Here is a 23,478-nt window from a genome sequence, read left to right on the forward strand (position 1 = left end):
GAGGATCCAAAGATTTCTGTCAAGGCCTCAGCAATTTCCTCTCTAGCCTCCTTCAGTATTCTGGGGTACATCCCATCAGGCCCTGGGGACTTATCTACCTTAATATTTTTCAAGACGCCCAACACCTCGTCTTTTTGGATCTCAATGTGATCCAGGCTATCTACACACCCTTCTCCAGACTCAACATCTACCAATTCCTTCTCTTTGGTGAATACTGATGCAAAGTATTCATTTAGTACCTCGCCCATTTCCTCTGGCTCCACACATAGATTCCCTTGCCTATCCTTCAGTGGGCCAACCCTTTCCCTGGCTACCCTCGTGCTTTTTATGTACGTGTAAAAAGCCTTGGGATTTTCCTTAACCCTATTTGCCAATGACTTTTCATGACCCCGTCTAGCCCTCCTGACTCCTTGCTTAAGTTTCTTCCTACTTTCCTTATATTCCACACAGGCTTCGTCTGTTCCCATCCTTTTAGCCCTGACAAATGCCTCCTTTTTCTTTTTGACGAGGCCAACAATATCTCTCGTTATCCAAGGTTCCCGAAAATTGCCGTATTTATCCTTCTTCCTCGCAGGAACATGCCCGTCCTGAATTCCTTTCAACTGACACTTGAAAGCCTCCCACATGTCAGATGTGATTTGCCCTCAAACATCCGCCCCCGATCTAGGTTCTTCAGTTCCCGCCTAATATTGTTATAATTAGCCTTCCCCCAATGTAGCACATTCACCCTAGGACCACTCTTATCCTTGTCCACCAGCACTTTGAAACATACTGAATTGTGGTCACTGTTCCCAAAATGCTCCCCTACTGAAACTTCTACCACCTGGCTGGGCTCATTCCCCAATACGAGGTCCAGTACAGCCCCTTCCCTAGTTGGACTGTCTACATATTGATTTAAGAAGCCCTCCTGGATGCTCCTTACAAACTCTGCCCCGTCTAAGCCCCTGGCACTAAGTGAGTCCCAGTCAATATCGGGGAAGTTGAAGTCTCCCATCACCACAACCCTGTTGTTTTTACTCTTTTCCAAAATCTGTCTACCTATCTGCTCCTCTATCTTCCGCTGGCTGTTGGGAGGCCTGTAGTAAACCCCCAACATTGTGACTGCACCCTTCTTATTCCTGATCTCTACCCATATAGCCTCACTGCCCTCTGAGGTGCAGCACTCCCTCACTACTGACCCTCTGACAGTGCGGCACTCCCTCAGTACTGACCCTCTGACAGTGCAGCACTCCCTCAGTACTGACCCTCTGACAGTGCAGCTCTCCCTCAGTACTGACCCTCTGATGGTGCAGCACTCCCTCAGTACTGACCCTCTGACAGTGTGGCACTCCCTCAGTACTGATCTTCTGACAGTGCAGCACTCCCTCAGTACTGACCCTCTGACAGTGTGGCATTCCCTCAGTACTGACCCTCTGACAGTGCAGCGCTCCCTCAGTACTGACCCTCTGACAGTGCAGCACTCCCTCAGTACTGACCCTCTGACAGTGCTGCACTCTCTCAGTACTGACCCTCTGACAGTGTGGCACTCCCTCAGTACTGATCTTCTGACAGTGCAGCACTCCCTCAGTACTGACCCTCTGACAGTGTGGCATTCCCTCAGTACTGACCCTCTGACAGTGCAGCGCTCCCTCAGTACTGACCCTCTGACAGTGCAGCACTCCCTCAGTACTGACCCTCAGAGGGCAGCACGGTGGCGCAGTGGGTTAGCCCTGTTGCCTCACAGCGCCGAGGTCTCGGGTTCGATCCCGGCTCTGGGTCACTGTCCGTGTGGAGTTTGCACATTCTCCCCATATCTGCGTGGGTTTCGCCCCCACAACCCAAAGATGCAGGTTAGGTGGATTGGCCACGCTAAATTGCACCTTAATTGGATGAAAAAATGAATTGAGGACTTTAAATTTTAAAAAGCATTAACACCAACGTTGTTTCGCGTCCCACACCTAATGGAGCAAGGTCGATTTTCATCAGTTGCCATAGCGGAGTTCTTCCTGGAACAGATGACTCGTCTATCACCAGAGGTTTCTTGGTGGAGGGGCACCACTCCACACCACGCCTGGCTGACCAGGGTCCCTGCCACTCCACACCACGCCTGGCTGACCAGGGTCCCTGCCACTCCACATCACGCCTGGCTGACCAGGGTCCCTGCCACTCCACATCACGCCTGGCTGACCAGGGTCCCTGCCACTCCACATCACGCCTGGCTGACCAGGGTCCCTGCCACTCCACACCACGCCTGGCTGACCAGGGTCCCTGCCACTCCACATCACGCCTGGCTGACCAGGGTCCCTGCCACTCCACATCACGCCTGGCTGACCAGGGTCCCTGCCACTCCACACCACGCCTGGCTGACCAGGGTCCCTGCCACTCCACACCACGCCTGGCTGACCAGGGTCCCTGCCACTCCACATCACGCCTGGCTGACCAGGGTCCCTGCCACTCCACATCACGCCTGGCTGACCAGGGTCCCTGCCACTCCACATCACGCCTGGCTGACCAGGGTCCCTGCCACTCCACATCACGCCTGGCTGACCAGGGTCCCTGCCACTCCACATCACGCCTGGCTGACCAGGGTCCCTGCCACTCCACACCACGCCTGGCTGACCAGGGTCCCTGCCACTCCACATCACGCCTGGCTGACCAGGGTCCCTGCCACTCCACACCACGCCTGGCTGACCAGGGTCCCTGCCACTCCACATCACGCCTGGCTGACCAGGGTCCCTGCCACTCCACATCACGCCTGGCTGACCAGGGTCCCTGCCACTCCACATCACGCCTGGCTGACCAGGGTCCCTGCCACTCCACATCACGCCTGGCTGACCAGGGTCCCTGCCACTCCACATCACGCCTGGCTGACCAGGGTCCCTGCCACTCCACATCACGCCTGGCTGACCAGGGTCCCTGCCACTCCACATCACGCCTGGCTGACCAGGGTCCCTGCCACTCCACATCACGCCTGGCTGACCAGGGTCCCTGCCACTCCACATCACGCCTGGCTGACCAGGGTCCCTGCCACTCCACATCACGCCTGGCTGACCAGGGTCCCTGCCACTCCACATCATGCCTGGCTGACCAGGGTCCCTGCCACTCTTACTGCCTGACATTGGCTTTTTTGGAAGGATTTTGCAGGTTGACACGCTCAACCTCTTCGGCCACATTAAGAACGCATCTTCCTTGGCCGTCCAGTCCTGGTGTGGGACTCAAACCAGAGCTTTTCGCTCAGGGGCATGGATGCTACCCACTGAGCCACAAGCCCTCCTACTGACACCAATGAGCAGCACACAATCCAACCAGTGTTGTGGTTGTCTGAGCTCTTCTTTGGTTGTACAATGGGCACACTGCACTGTACATTCAAACATAATGCTCCACTCAGTGTTGTCCTTTGGAATGACTTCTGTACCTTTATCGTGTCTCTTTAGTATCACGTGCCCTTCCTGTCGATCTACGCGCTCGCATTGGAACAGGACCTCGATTCGGGACACAACATGATACAAGGAGTCAACACGCTCCAGAACAAAACCTTCCTCCAGGTAACACGACAGAGTTAGGACCGTAATCCATCAACTAGATCCATTATTGCAGCACAGTCAAATAACTGGTGTTCACAGAGAAAACTAAAGCCTGTTTACATTTTTTAAAATTTCACACATTTCATAATAAGCACTTATTTGATTGTTATAAATATGTAAAGTTTTTTCAATAAATGTTTTTATTGGTTTTCACATTTAATGGGCGTGAGTCCCGCCCCGACATTAGCTGCCGCATTCGCCGGCGGCGGGATTTCAGCGGGGGCGTGAATCGCGTTGCGCCTGTCGGGAGCCGTTAGCAGTGGCCCCCCCTCCCCCCCAGCGACCCTCTGCTCCGCGATGGGCCGAGTGGCCTCCCGTTTTCGGCCGGTCCGCCGGCATAAATCAAACCAGGTCCCGGGGGGGTGTCCCCACGGTGGCCTGGCCCGCGATCGGGGCCCACCGATCCGCGGGGGGGCCTGTGCCGTGGGGGCACTCCCTCCGCGCCAGCCGCTGTAACAGTCCGCCATGGCCGGCGCGGAGAATAACCCCCCCGTGCATGCGCTGGGACCACGCCAGCACACACTGGTGCTCCCGTGCATGCGCCAACTCGCGGAGGCCATTCGGCCCCGATTGGCACGGCGCCAACCCCGCCGGCGATGGCCTAGCCCCCGAAGGTACGGAGGATTCCTCACCTCCCGGGCAGCCCGACGCCAGAGTGGTTCACGCCCGTCCTCGGAGCCGGTACGGCTCGCCTGCCGGTGAGAGGAGAATCCCGGCCAATGTTACATATTTCACTTTGAACATTAAATTACAGTGGTGTAGCACGGTGGCGCAGTGGGTTAGCCCTGGCGCCGAGGTCCCAGGTTCAATCCCGGCTCTGGGTCACTGTCCGTGTGGAGTTTGCACATTCTCCCCGTGTCTGCGTGGGTTTCACCCCCACAACCCAAAGATGTGCAGGGTAGGTGGATTGGCCGCGCTAAATTGCCCCTTAATTGGGAAAAATGAATTGGGTACTCTAAATTTATTTTAAAAATAAAAATGACAGTGTTGTACCCGTGTATGATGTCTTACAACAGCAATCAAGGCCAAGTTAAAATAACACAAGAGAAATAGACCAAATAGAGAAAAAAAAACCCGCACAAATCACTGTCCATATTTACATCTGTCAGCTTTCCCCCCCTTCAGTGGCTGCGGGCCTGGTTTGGCCCGTCTGCCTCAGTTGCCCTGCCTAGTGTTGACCTTAGTGTGTGTTTCCCCACGTATTGCTGCTCCCTCTGGCTCTCCGTTTGCCCTTGGGCCTGTCCCCTCTGGTTGTGCCCCTTGTATCCTGTGGAATATTTTTTAACGGCGTTTTGCACCCATTGTTCCCCCTTCCCTCCCCCTCCCCACTCCTTCCCTTCCCTTTACGATCCGTGGTTTGTCTGTGCTGCCTCAGCCCTTCCCCCCAGTACTCTCTGCTCCCTGGGCTGTCTGGAACAAGTTGGCGAATGGCCCCCACGTCTTGCGGAAACCCTCTTCCGACCCTCGGATGACAAATTTGATTTTCTGTTGGAGAAATTCCGCTAGGTGCGCAGCCGGCCTCCCGCTTTGGGTGGTGCTGCTGATCGACAGCCAAGCAGGATTCTTCGGTGGGTGATTAGGGAGGCATCGGCTAGGGCATCGTCCCTCCACCCCATGAAGAGTTCTGGCTGGACTAAATATGTAAAGTTAACATTTATTTTATAACCTAGTCGCTGTCCTGTAGCATTGCACACAGGAAATCGAGAGCAAGTGCACCAATCAGGTGGAGGAGAATTAATGGGCACGGACTGACCAGAGAGAACAGGGGGAAGGACGTCAATACTGAGGAGGGTGGCATCCAAACACAGCAGGACATCAACTTGCAGAGGGAGCAAATAATTGGCAAAGGAAATTCGACAGGGAAATGTGACATTTTGACAGGACAAATATTGGGCGTGAAATACGCAAATGGAAAGACAGTCCCGTAGCGAGTGCGTTTAGCCGGGTGTTGCCCAGTGCTCGGAGACACCACACTATTGACCGGCCATCGCTCTCCAGAACTCCTCAATGCAGAAGGAGATCTGCGTCCCGATTTCTCAACCCCCCCCCCCCCGGTGCAACCCCCAAACTCCCCCAAAGCCCCGACTCACCTGGAAGGGGTCCTCAGGCCCCCGCTCTGCACCCCTCTGCAGCTGCGCAGCATGGCACCATGGCACTCCCACCTGGGCACCTTGGAAGTTCCAGTTCCAGGCTAGCAGTGCCAGGTTGGGAGTGCCAAGGTGGCACCAGCAGTGCCAGGGTGCCAACCTGCCCAGAGTGAAAGCACCTGGGGGCCTCCAATCGCCTGGGAGACCTTGAGTGCCGTTCCATTTGGTCCCCATTTGTGGAGACCAGTACTGAACTTCACTCACCTGAGATCTCCTTGGCGAGGGAGTTAGATCCCAATGCCTTGGGTAGATTGTGGGAGTGCATGGTAGAAGGAGACTAGCTGTCTCACTCTAATATGCAGATTTGCTAAGAAAGTGATCCCATCACAATGGGCGGGATTCACATTGTAACGCCTCGCCGGATCGGGTTAGATCTTGGTGGCGTAGCGAGCCAGGTAGTTCCTGACAGAAGGATGTCCCGGGATTACCTGGCCGAACCGCACTGTCTTTCATGCGTAACACGGCTGTCAGATTGTGGCCATTATCATTATTATTAATATTATTATTTGGAAGGTACAAGTCCAGGTGGGCAGGAGGACAAGGAACCACAGGTAAAATACACAAGTTGCTGAAAGTTGCACCACAGGTTAGAAAGGAGGTCAGAATCAGGCACCGTCGAGTGCGCCAGGGTGAAGGTGTCATGCTCGCTGCCCGGGTATCGGGCGCAGACGTGTCTAATGTACTGCCGGGAGTCACACGCCAACTGCATGTTCAGCGAGTGGAATCCCTTTCATTTCATGAAGGGCACCCCCTCATGCGCTGGTGCCCGCCTAGGGACATGCGCCCCGTCGATCACTCCCTGGAACTGGGGCACCTTGGCGATGGTGGCGAATCCTGCTGCCTGGGCAGCCTAGTGGGCTCGGTGCATATCCAGGTAGATGTATTGTGCCCGGGCATACAGGGTCTCAATAGCGGTGCGGGTGCACCTGTGCACTGAGGGCTGTCAGATCCCAGACAGGTCCCCCACTCAGCACCTGGAAGGACGCCATTGCAAAGACGCTCAGAGCGATCGCCATCTTGAGGCCACTGGGAGTGGGTGTCCTCCTCCATACCCCCGCTGTCGATTCACAGGAGGCCTGAGGTGAGGCCTCCATCCCACCTCCTCCTCAGCCTGTTGGGCGGCCGGCTCTCCATTGTCATCGGCTGGCTCCTGCTCCTCTGGGCCAGCTCCTGCTCTGAGGGTTCCTCCCCCAGCAGCACCTGGTCTTGCTGGCACAGTTTGCCCGCTAGGGCTGCGGTAACTTGGCAGAAGCCACCCCACCTGGTTGTGGAGCTAAGTTACTGACTCCGCTCCAAGGTCATTGATGTGTTGGGTGCTCTGGATCCGTGGAACACATACAGGCCACCAACACTTAAAATAGTGCAACACTATTTTATTAAGTTAGAAACTTTTGAACATACTTTCACTGTGGGTTAACACGATGTTAGATTGAACTAAAGACCTATGCCTTGTCCTAACCAGTCTATGCAGTCAGCACATGGTGAAGATCTGTGCTGCAGGCTGTGAGCTCTGTCCTTGTAGGAGGCTGCATCCCGAATGAGCGGGAACTCTGATGCCCCCTGTCTTTATAGTGCATGTGCTCTAACTGGTGATTGGCTGCGGTGTTGTGTGTGTTGATTGGTCCCAATGTGTGTCCATCAGTGTGTGTGTGTCTGCACCATGATATACTGGTGTATATCTGGAGATGGTCTGGCCGATTTCACAATCCAGCCCTTGGTCTGCAGCATTGTAGGTAACAGATGAGGAACATATTAGCCATGATCGAATGGTGGAGCAGACTCGATGGGCTGAATGGCCTAATTCTGCTCCTATATTTTATGAACTTACGATACTAAAATCCATTCTCTGCAGGGGGTAAAGGGCAGACATATTAGCATGGTGAGTACACTCATGCCCATCCATGCTTAAAGGGCTACAAAGTGGCCCTGGCCTGCACTGCAGCCCCTGCATGTACCGCACCCCCCCTCGCCCCGCATTCCCACCCCCACTCCCGGCTGCTGCCCCTGACACTTTACCGTCCGCACTGCACCCCTGGCACGGTGCCTACGTCCGCTGGTTGAGGCACGCTCCACAGCTCTCCTGCTGCCCCTGCAGTGGGGCAACACCTCAGATGGGTGCACTGGTGTGTGCCACTGCCTGGTTGGCCATGAGCTGCATTGGACCACGCCTGAGGCCTGAGGCGACGTCTCCGTCCCACCTCCTCCTCAGTCTGTTGGGTGGCCGGCTCTCCATTGTCACAGGTTGGCTCCTGCTCTTCTGGGCAGCTCCCGTTCTGCGGGTTTCTCCCTCATCAGCTCCCGTTCTGCGGGTTCCTCCCCCATCAGCTCCCGTTCTGCGGGTTCCTCACCCATCAGCGTCCTTCCAGGTGCTGAGTGGGGGACCTGTCTGTGACCTGACAACCCTCAGTGCACAGGTGCACCCACACCATTATTGAGGCCCTGTATGCCCAGGTGGCAGTGGTCCGTGCTTGGACACCCGGTCCCGGGGGCACACCCCAACCCCATGGCCCATCCCCTGGTTGCCCCCCGACTCGGCCCTGCCAGACGCAGCCTGGCCCAGCGAGCAGAGAGTTGAGAAAGCCAAGAGATCTGAAAAATAGGAGGCCTTTCCTGCCCCAAGCTTCTGCAGTCTCTCCCCCTCATCCCTGAGCCAGTTCTGTGTCTGATAGGACCATTCGTAACCACGAATTCCCGCTGCACTGGCCCAGTTTCCACTTTCTGCCAGCGATCTCCACTCAATCCACTGGGAAATGGCGGGTCAGAGGAAATGAGGCAGAATCCAGGACCACAGCCTCACCTTCACTCACTCACTTTCCAGGTCCTCAGAGTTTCCACTTTGAGGCTGAGTGAGGTGTTTGGAATGTTAAAATCAGCCTGATAACGTTATCCTGACAGCGTAATATTGTGTAGTGTGTGAAACGTTATTCACACTGACTTTGTGCAATTCTTCTCTTTAATCCAGCCGTTAGCAGGAAGAAGACTGGACCATGAAAAGCGCAGAAAAGAAATCAAAGAGCTATGGCATCGAGCACAGAGAAAGCTGGTACAAAACTCTGCTCTTACCCAATTACTTGTGTTTCAGTAATTCCTTCGGATTGAAATATACGTTTTGTTTTCAGTGGAAGGGATCTGTTTCCCGGCCACTCAAACCTTTTTACAGTCTGTTATTTTCTTCCCACTTTTCCTAGACATTAGGCTGGATTCTCCATCCCGCGGGTGGGATTCCCGCCGTGGCACATTTCATCCCCGACCCGCCGGCGGGATACTCCGTTACGCCTGCCGGTCAATGGGACATTGTGGGGCAGTCCCACACCGTCGGGAAACCCCTGAGGGCGCCGGCAAAACGGCGAATCACTCCCATTATATTTTAGAGGTTGGGCTAAACCCAGTGATCACCAGTTCCCCTCATCGTGTGCTAACGAGGGTTAAATCCCGAATATGTTTCATTTAGAAATGTGTTAGAATGCTGCAAATCAACACAATGTTAATCGACCCATTTCCCGTCGGTGAAGGTTTGGAGAAATAGAATGCAGGCACTGACTTGCAAAAAACAACTCAGTTTGATATTTATATGATTCTCCCCTAATTGTGTTTTACTTTATATTTTCTCCACTTTGGTTTGCACCCTTCCCCCTTTCTCTCTGGCTCTTTGCTACAATAAAGCTTTGAAGAGCCAATGATGCTACAGTAGCCTGAACCATTATTCACAGCGGTATGGTGGCACAGTGGTTAGCACTGCTGCCTCACAGCTCCAGGGTCCCAGGTTCGATTCCGGCTTGGGCCACTGTCTGTGTGGAGTCTGCACGTTCTCCCCGTGTCTGCGTGGGTTTCCTCCGGGTGCTCCGGTTTCCTCCCACAGTCCAAAGACGTGCAGGTTCAGTGGATTGGCCATGTTAAATTGCCCCTTAGGATGCTGTTTAAGTGAGGTTAAGGGGCTGCGGGGGTAGGGCGGTTAGGGTGCTCTTTCAGAGGGTCGGTACAGACTCGATGGGCCGAATGGCCTTCTGTACTGTAGGAGTTCTATGATTCATTGTGTGACCCTCGATAATGAAAGTTTGCAGGCCGTATCACCTCAAGAAATTGAAAGTCAAGTAAGATTCTATCCTCGCTCGAGCTTCACGTTTGTTCAATTCTATCAGGCGTTCCGATTAACGGAGAGAAATGCAAAGTCTGAATATTTTGTTTTCTTCAGGATCGCAGGGTACTTTGGCCAACTATCATGCAAGGTCAGCAGAGGAAAATTGGGATCTTTCCTGTGTTGCTTAATCATTCACTGAATCGATAAGCCAGTCAGGAAACTCCAATTACAGCTAATTCATCTCAAAGGGATGAAGCTCTGATGTCAATTTTAGCAACAGCTCCTTGACTTCAGCAGTTGTGCTGGAAAGTAACTGAGTCTGGAATACAGGGACAGACATGTTCAGCCCCTCAAGCCTGTCCCAGGGTTTGGTTAGATCATGGCTCGTCCAGACCTTAACTCCATTTACTTACCGTTGCTCCAGATTCCACCATACCCGTTAGTGACAACATTGGAGTAAACATAAGCAGCTGGTACAAGCCACGTTAACAGTGACGTTTGTCCAGCTGAAGAGAATACCTCAGTGAGCTTCAAACTGCTAATCTGCAACATCGGTCTTGAAAAGCTCCAATTGTCCCAGGCTCAAAAGCCTCTTGATGGAGAGAATTCCAGATTTGTGTGAAAAAGTGTTTCCCTCCAGGAGAGCCAAGCTCGCATGTTAAGACTTCTGGCCAGTCCTTTTAAAATTTCCCTCGGAAATATTTTTTCTGTATCTACTCTACGTCATCATTGTAACATTCCAAACACCTCAAACAGGTTATCATCTCCTCAATCTCCTGGACTGACGGAAATAGGAGGCAAACCTATTCTCATCATTTAACCCACAAGGCCAATCATGGGCAGCCTTGGCGAGTGAGTGGGAGGCACGGGTGACTCTCCTTCATCTCAATGGGCCGCAAGATTGAAATGGGGCTTGTTCACTCTGTGACCCCCCCCCGGGGCGGCACATTGGCGCTGTGGTTAGCACTGCTGCCTCACGGTGCTGAGGACCCGGGTTCGATCCCAGCCCCGGGTTACTGTCCGTGTGTAGTTTGCACATTCTCCCCGTGTCTGCGTGGGTCTCACCCTCGCAACCCAAAGATGTGCAAGTTGATGGATCGGCTATGCTAAATTGCCCCTTAATTGGAAAAAAAAAGAATTGGGCACTTTAAATTACAATAAACCTTGCCCCAATGTCAATATAGATCACCGTTCTTCGCACATCAGCCACCCTTCCACGGGGTGGCCTTTCCATGCCGGTCGGTGCGCTTGTCAATCGTGACATCCATTATTTTAGTAATAACTGATGAGTCTAATTTTCTAATTTTAAAAAGTTCATGAGAAAATATATTGTATGAGCTCATGTTTCAAAATAGTTATTAGAAAAAACCAACAAAAGTGACATGAGATGAGGCTTTCATTGTTTAAGATTGACCCACAGCAATCACAGGGGGACAGTGGGTCTTTGAAGCTGTCCTGCTCCCTCTGCTGATCGGCTGCACGGACAGTGGGGAGCAGATAAAACAACTGAAATGAAATGAAATGAAATGAAAATCGCTTATTGTCACAAGTAGGCTTCAAATGAAGTTACTGTGAAAAGCCCCTAGTCGCCACATTCCGGCGCCTGTTCGGGGGGGCTGTTACGGGAATCGAACCGTGCTGCTGGCCTGCCTTGGTCTGCTTTCAAAGCCAGCGATTTAGCCCTGTGCTAAACAGCAGGAAATGGGTTCCTTATGAAGCTGTGCTGCAGACACAGGAAATGCTCGAATGCTGGCACAAGAGCCTGCACTCGCTATGACCCAAGCTGAACACATCTACAATCCTCAGCGTGAACCACCATCTTAGGCAGGATCTTCACCAAACTCCAACCCCACACTGTTGTGAAATTTGGAAAAACGGTGTGGGATTTGTAAATTGGGTGAGGTTTGCCAAGAAGAGTGTGGGGTCAATCAGTGTGTCACAGACAATTCTCCAGATGCATTTATCCAGTTTTGTTTTGCTCTCTCTCGACCCCACCTGCTGCGATACAGTTTCAGCAGAAATCTCTGCCCTCCATTAGCTGATCCAAGTGGTCATTGCAGCTTGAGAGTGTTGACGAGGAACGGCTGCAGGCTATTTGAGAACGGGGGTACATCTTAGTTGAGACGCCCATTGTGCATGTCCCAACAGAGATATCATTGAGCAGTGACCAGGCGTGGAAAGCGTGGATAGTTTCCCCTCCCTTGACCCTGGAAAGGTGGGACCAATTTTGTCAAACATTGAGAAATACTTGTCAATCAATGGGGGGAGCCAAGTGGGGGATAATGTGTGTTATCGAGCATAAGAGTTCAGGAGTCATGATTGGGGTTGGGAGGGAAATTTAACTGAAAAATAGCGTACAACTTCAAAACTAATCAGGAGTGAATTTGCAACAGAGTTCGTATTGCTGGGGTGAGTTTAAAATAAACACGAGAACCAGGGTCAGTTACAGTTTCTGATGTCATATTGCTGCTCATTTCAAAGGACTATTAGAAATTGTACGGTATCAATGTCTAATTGCATGATAACCTCTTGGAGTTAAGTTCTGACTTTGATAGGATTAATTCCCATTGGTTTTGCCTTATTTTTGCACATTTGCGTTGAGTTCACACAAAGGTCAGCCTTCTTTGAAACAAACACCAGCTTGTGTTAAAAGCCAAAACTTAAAAACATTTTTAAAAAAGTACCCAATTCATTTTTTTTCCAAGGGGCAATTTAGCGTGGCCAATCCACCTAACCTGCACATCTTTGTGTTGTGGGGGTGAGACCCACACAGACACGGGGAGAATGTGCAAACTCCACACGGACAGTGACCCGGGGCCGGGATCGTACCCGGGTCCTCGGTGCCGTGAGGCAGCAGTGCTAACCACTGCGCCACCATGTCGCCCCTAAAGCCATATTTTAACAAGAAAATGTTGGATGTCCGTTTCTCGTGTGAAAGCAGCTGCTGGAAGGATTTACAAAAAAACAAAATCGTGAGCCTCAAAGATCCACAGTACAGTCAATCCAATGGATTTTGCTCAGTTAAGGTGCTTAGGTCAACATGAGACCCCATTTATCTCCTCACTTAGTTTATCTCACTGGAGAAATACAAATGTACTCGTGAGGGATGACCTCTGAGTATATTTAAAGTTAAATTCTGCTGTTTAGTTTTAATAACAAATGCCTGGTAAAGTAGCAAGGGTTTTGTCTGACCTGTTCTGACCTGGACCAGCATTATCTGGCCTTTGTCCAGTGAACCAATCTGACTTTCTCTTATCATCTCACAGCAAGAAGCTGAGGCGAACCTTAAAAAGGCGAAGCAGGCATACATGCAACGTTCTGAGGAACATGAGAAAGCCAAAAACCTGGCAGTCAAAGCAGAGGAGGAGCAACAGGGCACCAGCAGCAGCAACACCAGCAAAACCCTGGACAAGAAGAGGAGGACCGAGGAGGATGCACGCAATAAGGTGAGGCGAATCCTGCAGTGCTGGCTCCAACAGTGTTTAGCACAATGCTCCCATGTTTGAATATTTTAGAATGCTGTAAAACTGGATTTCCCTGTTAACCTAATTATTTTTCAAAAATAGCATCTGGGCCTTTTTATCCATCCTTTCACCACCGCCCCCAAACTAATCTTTCAGACTCTGGCATACCACACTATTATACACTGGTATATACTGATATACACTATTATACACTGCTTTACACAATTATACACTGATATACACTATTATACATTATTATACACTGGTATACACTGATATACACTATTATACACAGGTATACACTATTATACACAGGTATACACTGATATACACTATTATACATGGGTATACACTATTATACACTTTACACTGGTATACACTATTATACATGATTGTACACGAATATACACATGTATACACTATTATACACTGGTATACACTATTATACACTGGTATACACGATTTGATTTATTATTGTCATGTGTATTAGTACACAGTGAAAAGTGTTGTTTCTTGCATGCTGTACAAACAATGCACACCGTACATAGGGAAGGAAGGAGAGACTGCAGAATATAATGTTACAGTTATAGCAAGGTGCAGAGAAAAGACCAACTTTATACGAGGTAGGTCCATTCAAAAGTCTGATGGCAGTAGGGAAGAAGCTGTTCTTGAGTCGGTTGGTACGTGACCTCAAACTTTGATATCTTTCCTGACGGAAGAACGTGGAAGAGAGTATGTCCTGAGTTTGTGGGGTCCTTAATTATGTTGGCTGCCTTTCCGAGGCAGCGGGAATTATAGATAGAGTCAATGGATGGGAGGCTGGTTTGCGTGATGGACTGGGCTCCATTGGCGACCTTTTGTAGTTTCCTGCGGTCTTGGGCAGAGCAGGCTCCATACCAAGCTGTGATACAACCAGAAAGAATGCTTTCTATGGTGCATCTGTAGAAGTTGGTGAGTTTTCGTAGCTGACATGCCAAATTTCCTTAGTCTTCTGAGAAAGTAGAGTCGTTGGTGGGCTTTCTTAACTATAGTGTCGGCATGGGGGGAGCAGGACAGGCTGTTTGTGATCTGGACACCTAAAAACTTGAAGCTCCCGACCCTTTCTACTTCGTTCCCATTGATGTAGACAGGGGCATGTTCTCCACTACGCTTCCTGAAGTCGATGACAATCTCCTTTGTTTTGTTGACATTGAGGGAGAGATTATTGTCGTCGCACCAGTTCACCAGATTCTCTATCTCATTCCTGTACTCTGTCTCGTCATTGTTTGAAATCCGACCCACTACGGTGGTGTCATCAGCAAATTTGAAAATCGAGTTGGAGGGGAATTTGGCCAGAGAGTCATAGGTGTATAAGGAGTATAGAAGGGGGCTGAGAACACAGCCTTGTGGGGCACCGGTGTTGAGGATGATCGTGGAGAAGGCGCTGTTGCCTATCCTTACTGATTGTGGCCTGTGGGTTAGAAAGTTCAGGATCCAGTCGCAGAGGGAGGAGCCGAGGCCAAGGCCACAGAGTTCTGAAAATAGAGTACAATAGTGTATACCAGTGTATACACGAATATACACGACCAGTGTATACACAACCAATGTATACCCACGATTGGGTCCGACGCCGGGACGTGATTCTCCGGCGACCGGCGAATTGGCGGCAGTCGCACGCGTACGGTCGACGTGGCGCCGGTCGGGAGCCGTTGAAAGAGGCCTCCACGGCGATTCTCCACAGTCAATTGGCTGAGTTCCTGCCGGCGTGGTTCACGTATGCTTCCGTCCGGCAGGAGCTCGGCATTGTGGCTGCGGTGGCCATCCTGGTAGGGGGCGGGGGGAACAGTCTCCGGGGAAGGGCCTCCACGACTGCTAGGCCCGCGATTGTGGGCCACCGATCGTCGGCCGCGCCTGATCTGGGGGGTGGCCTACCACCTTCTTCCGTGCCAACCCGCTTTGTGGCTCCGCCATGTTGCGCGGCGGCGACGCGGAATTGGCCGCCGTGCACACGCCCGGACCCATGGCCGGCCGCCCCGTGCATGTGCAGACCTGCAGCCAGCAATGCAGGGCCGCGTATGGCAGCTGGAGCAGCGCGGAGCGCTCCGTCGCCATGCTGGCCCCCTGTGGGCCACGGAATCGCTGGGCCAAGAGGCCCGTTGACGCCGGCGGCAACACTTAACCGCGTTTTTGGAGAAACCTGGCCAGGATTTATGATAATTTAGAAAAACATAGTTTGATTAAAGATAGTCAGCATGGCTTTGTGAGGGTCAGGTCATGCCTCACAAGCTTCATTGAATTCTTTGAGGATGCGACGAGACACATTGATGAAGGTCGGGCAGTGGATGTGTATATGGATTTCAGTAAGGCATTTGATAAGGTTCCCCATGGTAGGCTCATTCAGAAAGTTAGGGGGCATAGGGAAAGTCAGGGATACAGGGAAATTTGGCTGTCTGGATACAGAATTGGCTGGCTGAATGAAAAAAGCGAGTGGGGGTGGATGGAAAGTATTCTGCCTGGCGGTCGGTGACCAGTGGTGTCCCGCAGGGATCTGTTCTGGGACCTCTGCTCTTTGTGGTTTTTATAAATGACTTGGATGAGGAAGTGGAAGGGTGGGTAAGTAAGTTTGTCGATGATACGAAGGTTGGTGGAGTTGTAGTTAGTGTTGAGGGCTTTGCAGGTTACAACAGGACATTGACAGGATGCAGAGCTGGGCTGAGAAGTGGCAGATGGAGTTCAACCTAGATAAATGTGAAATGATTCATTTTGGAAGGTCGAATTTGATTGCTGAATACAGGGTTAAAGGCAGGATTCTTGGAAGTGTGGAGGAACAGAGTGATCTTGGGGTCCAGGTACATAGATCCCTCAAAGTTGCCACCCAGGTTGATAGGGTTGTTAAGAAGGCGTATGGTGAGTTGGTTTTCATGAACAGGGTTTAAGAGCCGCGAGGTTTTGCTGCAGCTTTATAAAACCTTGGTTAGACCACACTTGGAATATTGTGTCCAATTCTGGTCACCTCATTATAGGAAGGATGTGGATGCCTTGGAGAGGGTGCAGAGGAGATTTACCAGGATGCTGCCTGGACTGGAGGGCAGGTTGAAGAAAGGTTGAGGGAGCTAGGGCTTTTCTCACTGCAGCGAAGACGGAAGAGAGGTGATTTGATAGAGGTGTACAAGGTGATGAGAGGCATGGATAGAGTGGATAGCCAGAGACTTTTCCTCAGGGCGGAAATGGCTGCCACGAGGGGACATAATTTTAAGGTGATTGGAGGAAGGTATAGGGGAGATGTTAGAGGTGTGTTCTTTACACAGAGAGTGGTGGGTGTGTGGAATGCACTGCCAGCAGAGGTGGTGGAGTCAGAGTCATTAGGGACATTTAAGCAACTCTTAGACAGGCACATGGACAGCAGTAAATTGAAGGGGTGGAGGTTAGGTTGATCTTGGATTAGGATAAATGGTCGGCACAACATCGTGGGCCGAAGGGCCTGTACTCTGCTGTACTGTTCTGTGTTCCATGTTCTATACCTTCGTGGGCATTAATTTTTATTCATCATTTTAAAAGATTTTGTTTGTCAAATTACAGAATAATCCTATAGTGGCTGGATGACCGGCACCAGGGACTGTGATGATGACATTTAAAATGCACAGATACACATCCTGAGATCATTCCAGCCACAAACAAGATTAAAACCCTTATCTTGGGGAACAGAAAACAGACAGCTGTAAACCAGTCGGTGTGATTTACATCGTGCATGCACTAGTTTCGAAGCCAGGATGATCTGGTACCACTGGGATTTGGATGTACTGTTTCATCAATGGAGTGACAAACACCCACTGTGGAGTATTATACGGTCCTTGCCACAAAGCAAAATGAGGGATCAGTGATTGTGAAAGTTAATATTGCAGAACTGCTTTTATTGGTGATCCTATTTCAGATGAAGAAGGAAACTGCATTTATGTTTTGTCAGACATATCAAATTCCTTTGTTGACTAATTCAGCAGAGATGTTAATCCATTCTAAATGTAAATACCTGGGGTAAAACAAGAGAGGAAAGCATTAGAAACATGTAAACATTCTTCCGCTATTATCACTAATGGTAACTTTTTTAGCTTTATAATAGATATAACTTTCTGTAAATCTTCAAGATTATGAATGTTTCAGGTTACCTGGAAAATTTTCAGATTGATGTGAATTTACACCATACCCTACTGGGTGGCACAGTGGTTAGCACCGCTGCCTCACGGCACTGAGGACCGGGTTCGAATCCCGGCCCTGGGTCACTGTTCGTAATGCCGCCACAATCCAAAGATGTGTAGGGTGAGGAGGATTGGCCACACCAAATTGCCCCTTAATTGGGAAAAAAATAATTGGGTACGCTAAATTGATTTTTTTTAAATAACCCACAGTGGCCTCGCAATATATGTGAACAAATCCTGAACAATGCAATGCCTTCTTGCGATATATGTGTGAATATACATAAATGGAATAGATGCATAAAATACACAAGAAAGAACTAACATTGAGAACTCACATTTCAAAAAATTACTTTGCACTGTAAGAATGAAAAAGTGAGGACACTGAATTGTCACAGTATTTAAGTTGAAGTTATACTTTGCCTTCTCCCTGGAATCTTGTATATTTTGTCACTCACTGGCCACGAGAAAATTTTTACTTGAGATCCAAAACCTAATTGTGGAAACATTTTTGCATGTGAATGTTTCAAATAAATAGCTCAATGACTACCTCAGGGTGATGCTGCTATAAACTGAGTACGCTTGGCACAATCCAGGAAAATTCACCCATTGCAACGTTTCCCCGAGAAAGAGAGTGATGCAGAGTTAGATGAAGTAAGATGGGAAAGAGGACAATTCTAAATTAGATGGGAAAGAATGGAAAGAGGGTCAAGTGGAGCCCAGGCAGCTTTGGGCAAATGACCTGTTTTAAAATACTTCATAACAGATAATTGCCTCATTGAAGATCAATATAGGATTCCATGAATCACAGTCAAATAGTGGACAGCAACACTTTGCTGGTGGCTATCTAGTTTGCAATACTGAAAGATGCTGGGCGGGATTCTCTAATTATAGGGCTATGTCCCCACTCCGGCGTGAAAACTGACGCCAACCAGTCTGGCGTCAACGGCCCCGAAAGTGAGGATTTCGCCCCTTCCTCGGGGGCCAGGTTTGCGCCGGAGTTGTCCCCGCAGCTCCAGCCAGCGTGGAACGGCCCGCGCGAGTTCACACATGCGCCGAACGGCCGGCGTATTTCCGCGAATGCGCGGCGGTTCCCTTCTCCGCGCCGGCCCCCGGGCAATATGGCGGAGCCCGACAGGGGCCCGGCGCGGAGTAAAGTAGGCCCCCACGGAACCAGCCCACCCGCCGATCGGTAGGCCCCGATCTGCGGGCCAGGCCACCGTGGGGGCCTCCCCCCCGGGGTTGGGTCCCCCCACCCCCCCTCCAGGATGGCCCCCGCACACTCACATTCCAGGTCCCGCCGTGTGTGACGTGAGTAACCCACACCTGCGGAACTCAGCCAAACTCGTCGGCCACTCGGCCCATCGGGGCCTGGATAATCGCCGGGGGGGGGGGGGGGGGCGCTGCCAACGGCCCCCGACCAGCCTAGCGGCGATTCCGCGGGCGCCCGAAAATCGGCACCGGAGAATGAGGAAACCGGCATCGAAGCAGCGGGGCGTGATTCTCGCGTCCCCCGGGGATTCTCCGACCCCGCGCCGCGTCAGAGTATCCCGGCCTCTTTACTCTAACCACTCGTGCTGCAAGACAGGGGGCGGGATTCTGTGATCCTGAGGCGAAGCATTGACGCCGTCGGAAACACCGTCGCGTTTCCCGACGGCGTCAACACGGCCTCAGGATCAGCAATTCTGGCCGCTACAGGGGGCCAGCACGGCACTGGAGCGGTTCACACCGCTCCAGCTGCTGATCCCGGCGTCAACTGGGCGTCGCGGGGTCCGCGCATGCGCACTGGCACCGGCTCCAACGCGCACATGCGCAGTGGCTCCCTTCTCCGCACCCGCCCCAACGCCAAATGGTGCAGGGCTAAAGGGGCCGGCGCGGAAAAAGGAGACCCCCAGCATAAGAGGCCAGCCCGCCAATTGGTGGGCCCCGATTGCGGTCCAGGCCACAGCGGAAGCCCCCCCCTGGGGTCGGACCCCCCCCCCCCCCCCGCCTGAGAGCAGGTTAGAATGGTGCTGGCAGGACTCGGGTTTTTTGCTACGGCCACTCGGCCCATCCCGGGCCGAGATTCAGTGGGGGGGGGGGGGGCCGCGTAGGGCGCTCTGCGGAGAATCGTGTTGGGGCGTCTTGGCGCGATTCGCGCTGGTCACGGCGATTCTCCGGCCCGGCACCAGGCTGAGAGAATCCTGCCCAGGGTACTAGAATCCTGCCCAGGGTACTAGAATCCTGCCCAGGGTACTAGAATCCCGCCCAGGGTACTAGAATCCCGCCCAGGGTACTAGAATCCTGCCCAGGGTACTAGAATCCTGCCCAGGGTACTAGAATCCAGCCCAGGGTACTAGAATCCTGCCCAGGGTACTAGAATCCTGCCCAGGGTACTAGAATCCTGCCCAGGGTACTAGAATTCTGCCCAGGGTACTAGAATCCCGCCCAGGGTACTAGAATCCCGCCCAGGGTACTAGAATCCTGCCCAGGGTACTAAAATCCCGCCCAGGGTACTAGAATCCCACCCAGGGTACTAGAATCCTGCCCAGGGTACTAGAATCCCGCCCAGGATACTAGAATCCCGCCCAGGGTACTAGAATCCCGCCCAGGGTACTAGAATCCCGCCCAGGGTACTAGAATCCTGCCCAGGGTACTAAAACCCCGCCCAGGGTACTAGAAACCTGCCCAGGGTACTAGAATCCCGCCCAGGGTACTAGAATCCCGCCCAGGGTACTAGAATCCCGCCCAGGGTACTAGAATCTCGCCCAGGGTACTAGAATCCCGCCCAGGGTACTAGAATCCTGCCCAGGGTACTAGAATCCTGCCCAGGGTACTAGAATCCCGCCCAGGGTACTAGAATCCCGCCCAGGGTACTAGAATCCCGCCCAGGGTACTAGAATCCCGCCCAGGGTACCAGTTGAGGAAGATTCCTTTTGACATAGAAAACTGCAGCAGTTACCTTTTGTCCCATAATATAAATATCTTCTTGGAAAGTTAAACTGAATTTGTTCCTTGACAGCAATGGATTGAATGTCAATTTACTGGGTTTATTATATTCTGGCATCCTGTGAGAAACACTCTAAACTTGTTTATCTAATTATTCACGATACAATGTGTACTGCCCCTTTTAAACTTTGCTTTTTCAAGTAAAGCTACCTGCCTTGTACTATATCTGTGGCAGGAGTTGCCTGGCTAAAGTTAGTCAATGATTGTCTTTCCCTGGTAATTGCAAATGACCCTTACTGGAATAGCAGTGAGGGAGGTTCTAGAATGGCTGGAATAGCAGTGAGGGAGGTTCTAGAATGGCTGGAATAGCAGTGAGGGAGGTTCTAGAATGACTGGAATAGCAGTAGGAGAGGTTCTAGAATGGCTGGAATAGCAGTGAGGGAGGTTCTAGAATAGCTGGAATAGCAGTGGGCGAGGGTCTAGAATGACTGGAATAGCAGTAGGAGAGGTTCTAGAATAGCTGGAACAGCAGTGGGAGAGGTTCTAGAATGGCTGGAATAGCAGTGCGGGAGGTTCTAGAATAGCTGGAATAGCAGTGGGTGAGGTTCTAGAATGACTGGAATAGCAGTAGGAGAGGTTCTAGAATAGCTGGAATAGCAGTGGGAGAGGTTCTAGAATGGCTGGAATAGCAGTGAGGGAGGTTCTAGAATAGCTGGAATAACAGTGGGTGAGGTTCTAGAATAGCTGGAATAGCAGTGGGGGAGCTTCTAGACCCTGCAGGGGTGGGGTCCTCTGTCCCGGCAGCTGGCCAATGGGGTTTCCCATTGTGGGCACCCCCGCGCCGTCGGGAAATCCGTGGGTGTGACTGCGTTGCCGGCGAAGCGGAGGATCCTGCCCGTGGTGTTTGCTGCACCTGCAGCATCTTCAAACAGTGCCGTGTTTTTCTGAGCTATTTGTCACTCTACACATCTGCCTTAACTTCCCTGAGCTCTCAGGCCCTCTGTTTATTTATTTCAGTTCACCTGCTAGTTCTTGCTGCCCCTGGCTGCTGTATTAGACAATAGACAATAGAACATAACAGCGCAGTACAGGCCCTTCGGCCCTCGATGTTGCGCCGACCTGTGAAACCACTCTAAAGCCCATCTACACTATTCCCTTATCGTCCATATGTCTATCCAATGACCATTTGAATGCCCTTAGTGTTGGCGAGTCCGCTATTGTTGCACGCAGGGCATTCCACGCCCTTACTACTCTCTGAGTAAAGAACCTACCTCTGACATCTGTCTTATATCTACCTCCCCTCAATTTAAAGCTATGTTCCCTCGTGCTAGACATCACCATCCGAGGAAAAAGGCTCTCACTGTCCACCCTATCCAATCCTCTGATCATCTTGTATGCCTCAATTAAGTCACCTCTTAACCTTCTCTCTAACGAAAACAACCTCAAGTCCCTCAGCCTTTCCTCATAAGATCTTCCCTCCGTACCAGGCAACATTCTGGTAAATCTCCTCTGCACCCTTTCCAATGCTTCCACATCCTATAATGCGGTGACCAGAATTGCACGCAATACTCCAAATGCAGCCGCACCAGAGTGTTGTACAGCTGCAACATGACCTCATGGCTCCGAAACTCAATCCCTCTACCAGTAAAAGCTAACACACCGTATTCCTTCTTAACAACCCTATCAACCTGGGTGCCAACTTTCAGGGATTTATGTACATGGACACCGAGATCTCTCTGCTCATCCACACTACCAAGAATTTTACCATTAGCCCAGTGCTCTGTATTCCTGTTACTCCTTCCAAAATGAATCACCTCACACTTTTCTGCATTAAACTCCATTTGCCTCTTCTCAGCCCAGCTCTGCAGCTTATCTATGTCCCACTGTAAGCTGCAACATCCTTCCGCACTGTCCACAACTCCACCGACTTTAGTGTCATCCGCAAATTTACTCACCCATCCTTCTACCCCCTCCTCCAGGTCATTTATAAAAATAACAAACAGCAGTGGCCCCAAAACAGATCCTTGTGGTACACCACTAGTAACTGGACTCCAGTCTGAACATTTCCCATCAACCACCGCCCTTCATCTTCTTCCAGCTAGCCAATTTCTGATCCAAACTGCTAAATCACCCTGAATCCCATGCCTCCGTATTTTCTGCAATAGCCTACCATGGGGAACCTTATCAAACGCTTTACTGAAATCCATATACACCACATCAACTGCTTTACCCTCATCCACCTGTTTGGTCACCTTCTCAAAGAACTCAATAAGGTTTGTGAGGCACGACCTACCCTTCACAAAACCGTGTTGACTATCCCGAATCAAATTATTCCTTTCTAGATGATTATCAATCCTTTCCAAGACTTTGCCCACAACAGAAGTAAGGCTCACTGGTCTATAGTTAAATGGGGTTGTCTCTACTCCCCTTCTTGAACAAGGGGACAACATTTGCTATCCTCCAGTCTTCTGGCACTATTCCTGTAGACAATGACGACGTAAAGATCAAAGCCAAAGGCTCTGCAATCTCCTCCCTAGCTTCCCAGTGAATCCTAGGATAAATCCCATCCGGCCCAGGGGACTTATCTATTTTCACACTTTCCAGAATTGCTAACACCTCCACCTTATGGACCTCAATCCCGTCTAGTCTAGTAGCCTGAATCTCAGTATTCTGCTCAACAACGTTGTCTTTTTCCTGTGTGAATACTGACGAAAAATATTCATTTAGCACCTCTCCTATCTCCTCGGACTCCACGCACAACTTCCCACTACTGTCCTTGGCTGGCCCTACTTTTACCCTAGTCATTCTTTTATTCCTGACATATCTATAGAAAGCTTTAGGGTTTTCCTTGATCCTACCTGCCAAGGACTTCTCATGTCCCCTCCTGGCTCTTTTTAGCTCTCTCTTTAGGTCCTTCCTAGCTAACTTGTAACTCTCGAGTGCCCTAACTGAACCTTCATGTCTCATCTTTACATAAGTATTGCATGAGTATTGCCATGTCCCATCAATTCATTGTCCCTTGCAATTAGCTTTTAACAAGTTAATGCCGGGGGGGGGGCGGGGGCGTGGTTTCACTGATTCTTCTTCAGATACCTGGGGAGAATTCCAGGGAAATGCAAGTGGGCGAGT

The 23,478-nt window shown here is 51.1% G+C and overlaps 1 protein-coding gene across 3 annotated transcripts in view; it reads left to right on the forward strand.

The window, feature by feature from the left end:
• LOC140394892 (rho GTPase-activating protein 45-like) overlaps nucleotides 1-23,478 on the forward strand; it is a 267,986-nt gene that overhangs the window by 190,184 nt on the left and 54,324 nt on the right. For all 3 annotated transcript variants that reach the window (XM_072482050.1, XM_072482049.1, XM_072482051.1), the window contains 3 exons: nucleotides 3,414-3,524; nucleotides 8,673-8,753; nucleotides 13,055-13,234. In XM_072482050.1, coding sequence (XP_072338151.1) covers nucleotides 3,414-3,524; nucleotides 8,673-8,753; nucleotides 13,055-13,234 — 372 coding nt within the window. The remainder of the gene's footprint in view (nucleotides 1-3,413; nucleotides 3,525-8,672; nucleotides 8,754-13,054; nucleotides 13,235-23,478) is intronic.

The sequence above is a fragment of the Scyliorhinus torazame genome, chromosome 18 (assembly GCF_047496885.1).
Source record: "Scyliorhinus torazame isolate Kashiwa2021f chromosome 18, sScyTor2.1, whole genome shotgun sequence".
Classification (NCBI taxonomy): Eukaryota; Metazoa; Chordata; class Chondrichthyes; order Carcharhiniformes; family Scyliorhinidae; genus Scyliorhinus; species Scyliorhinus torazame.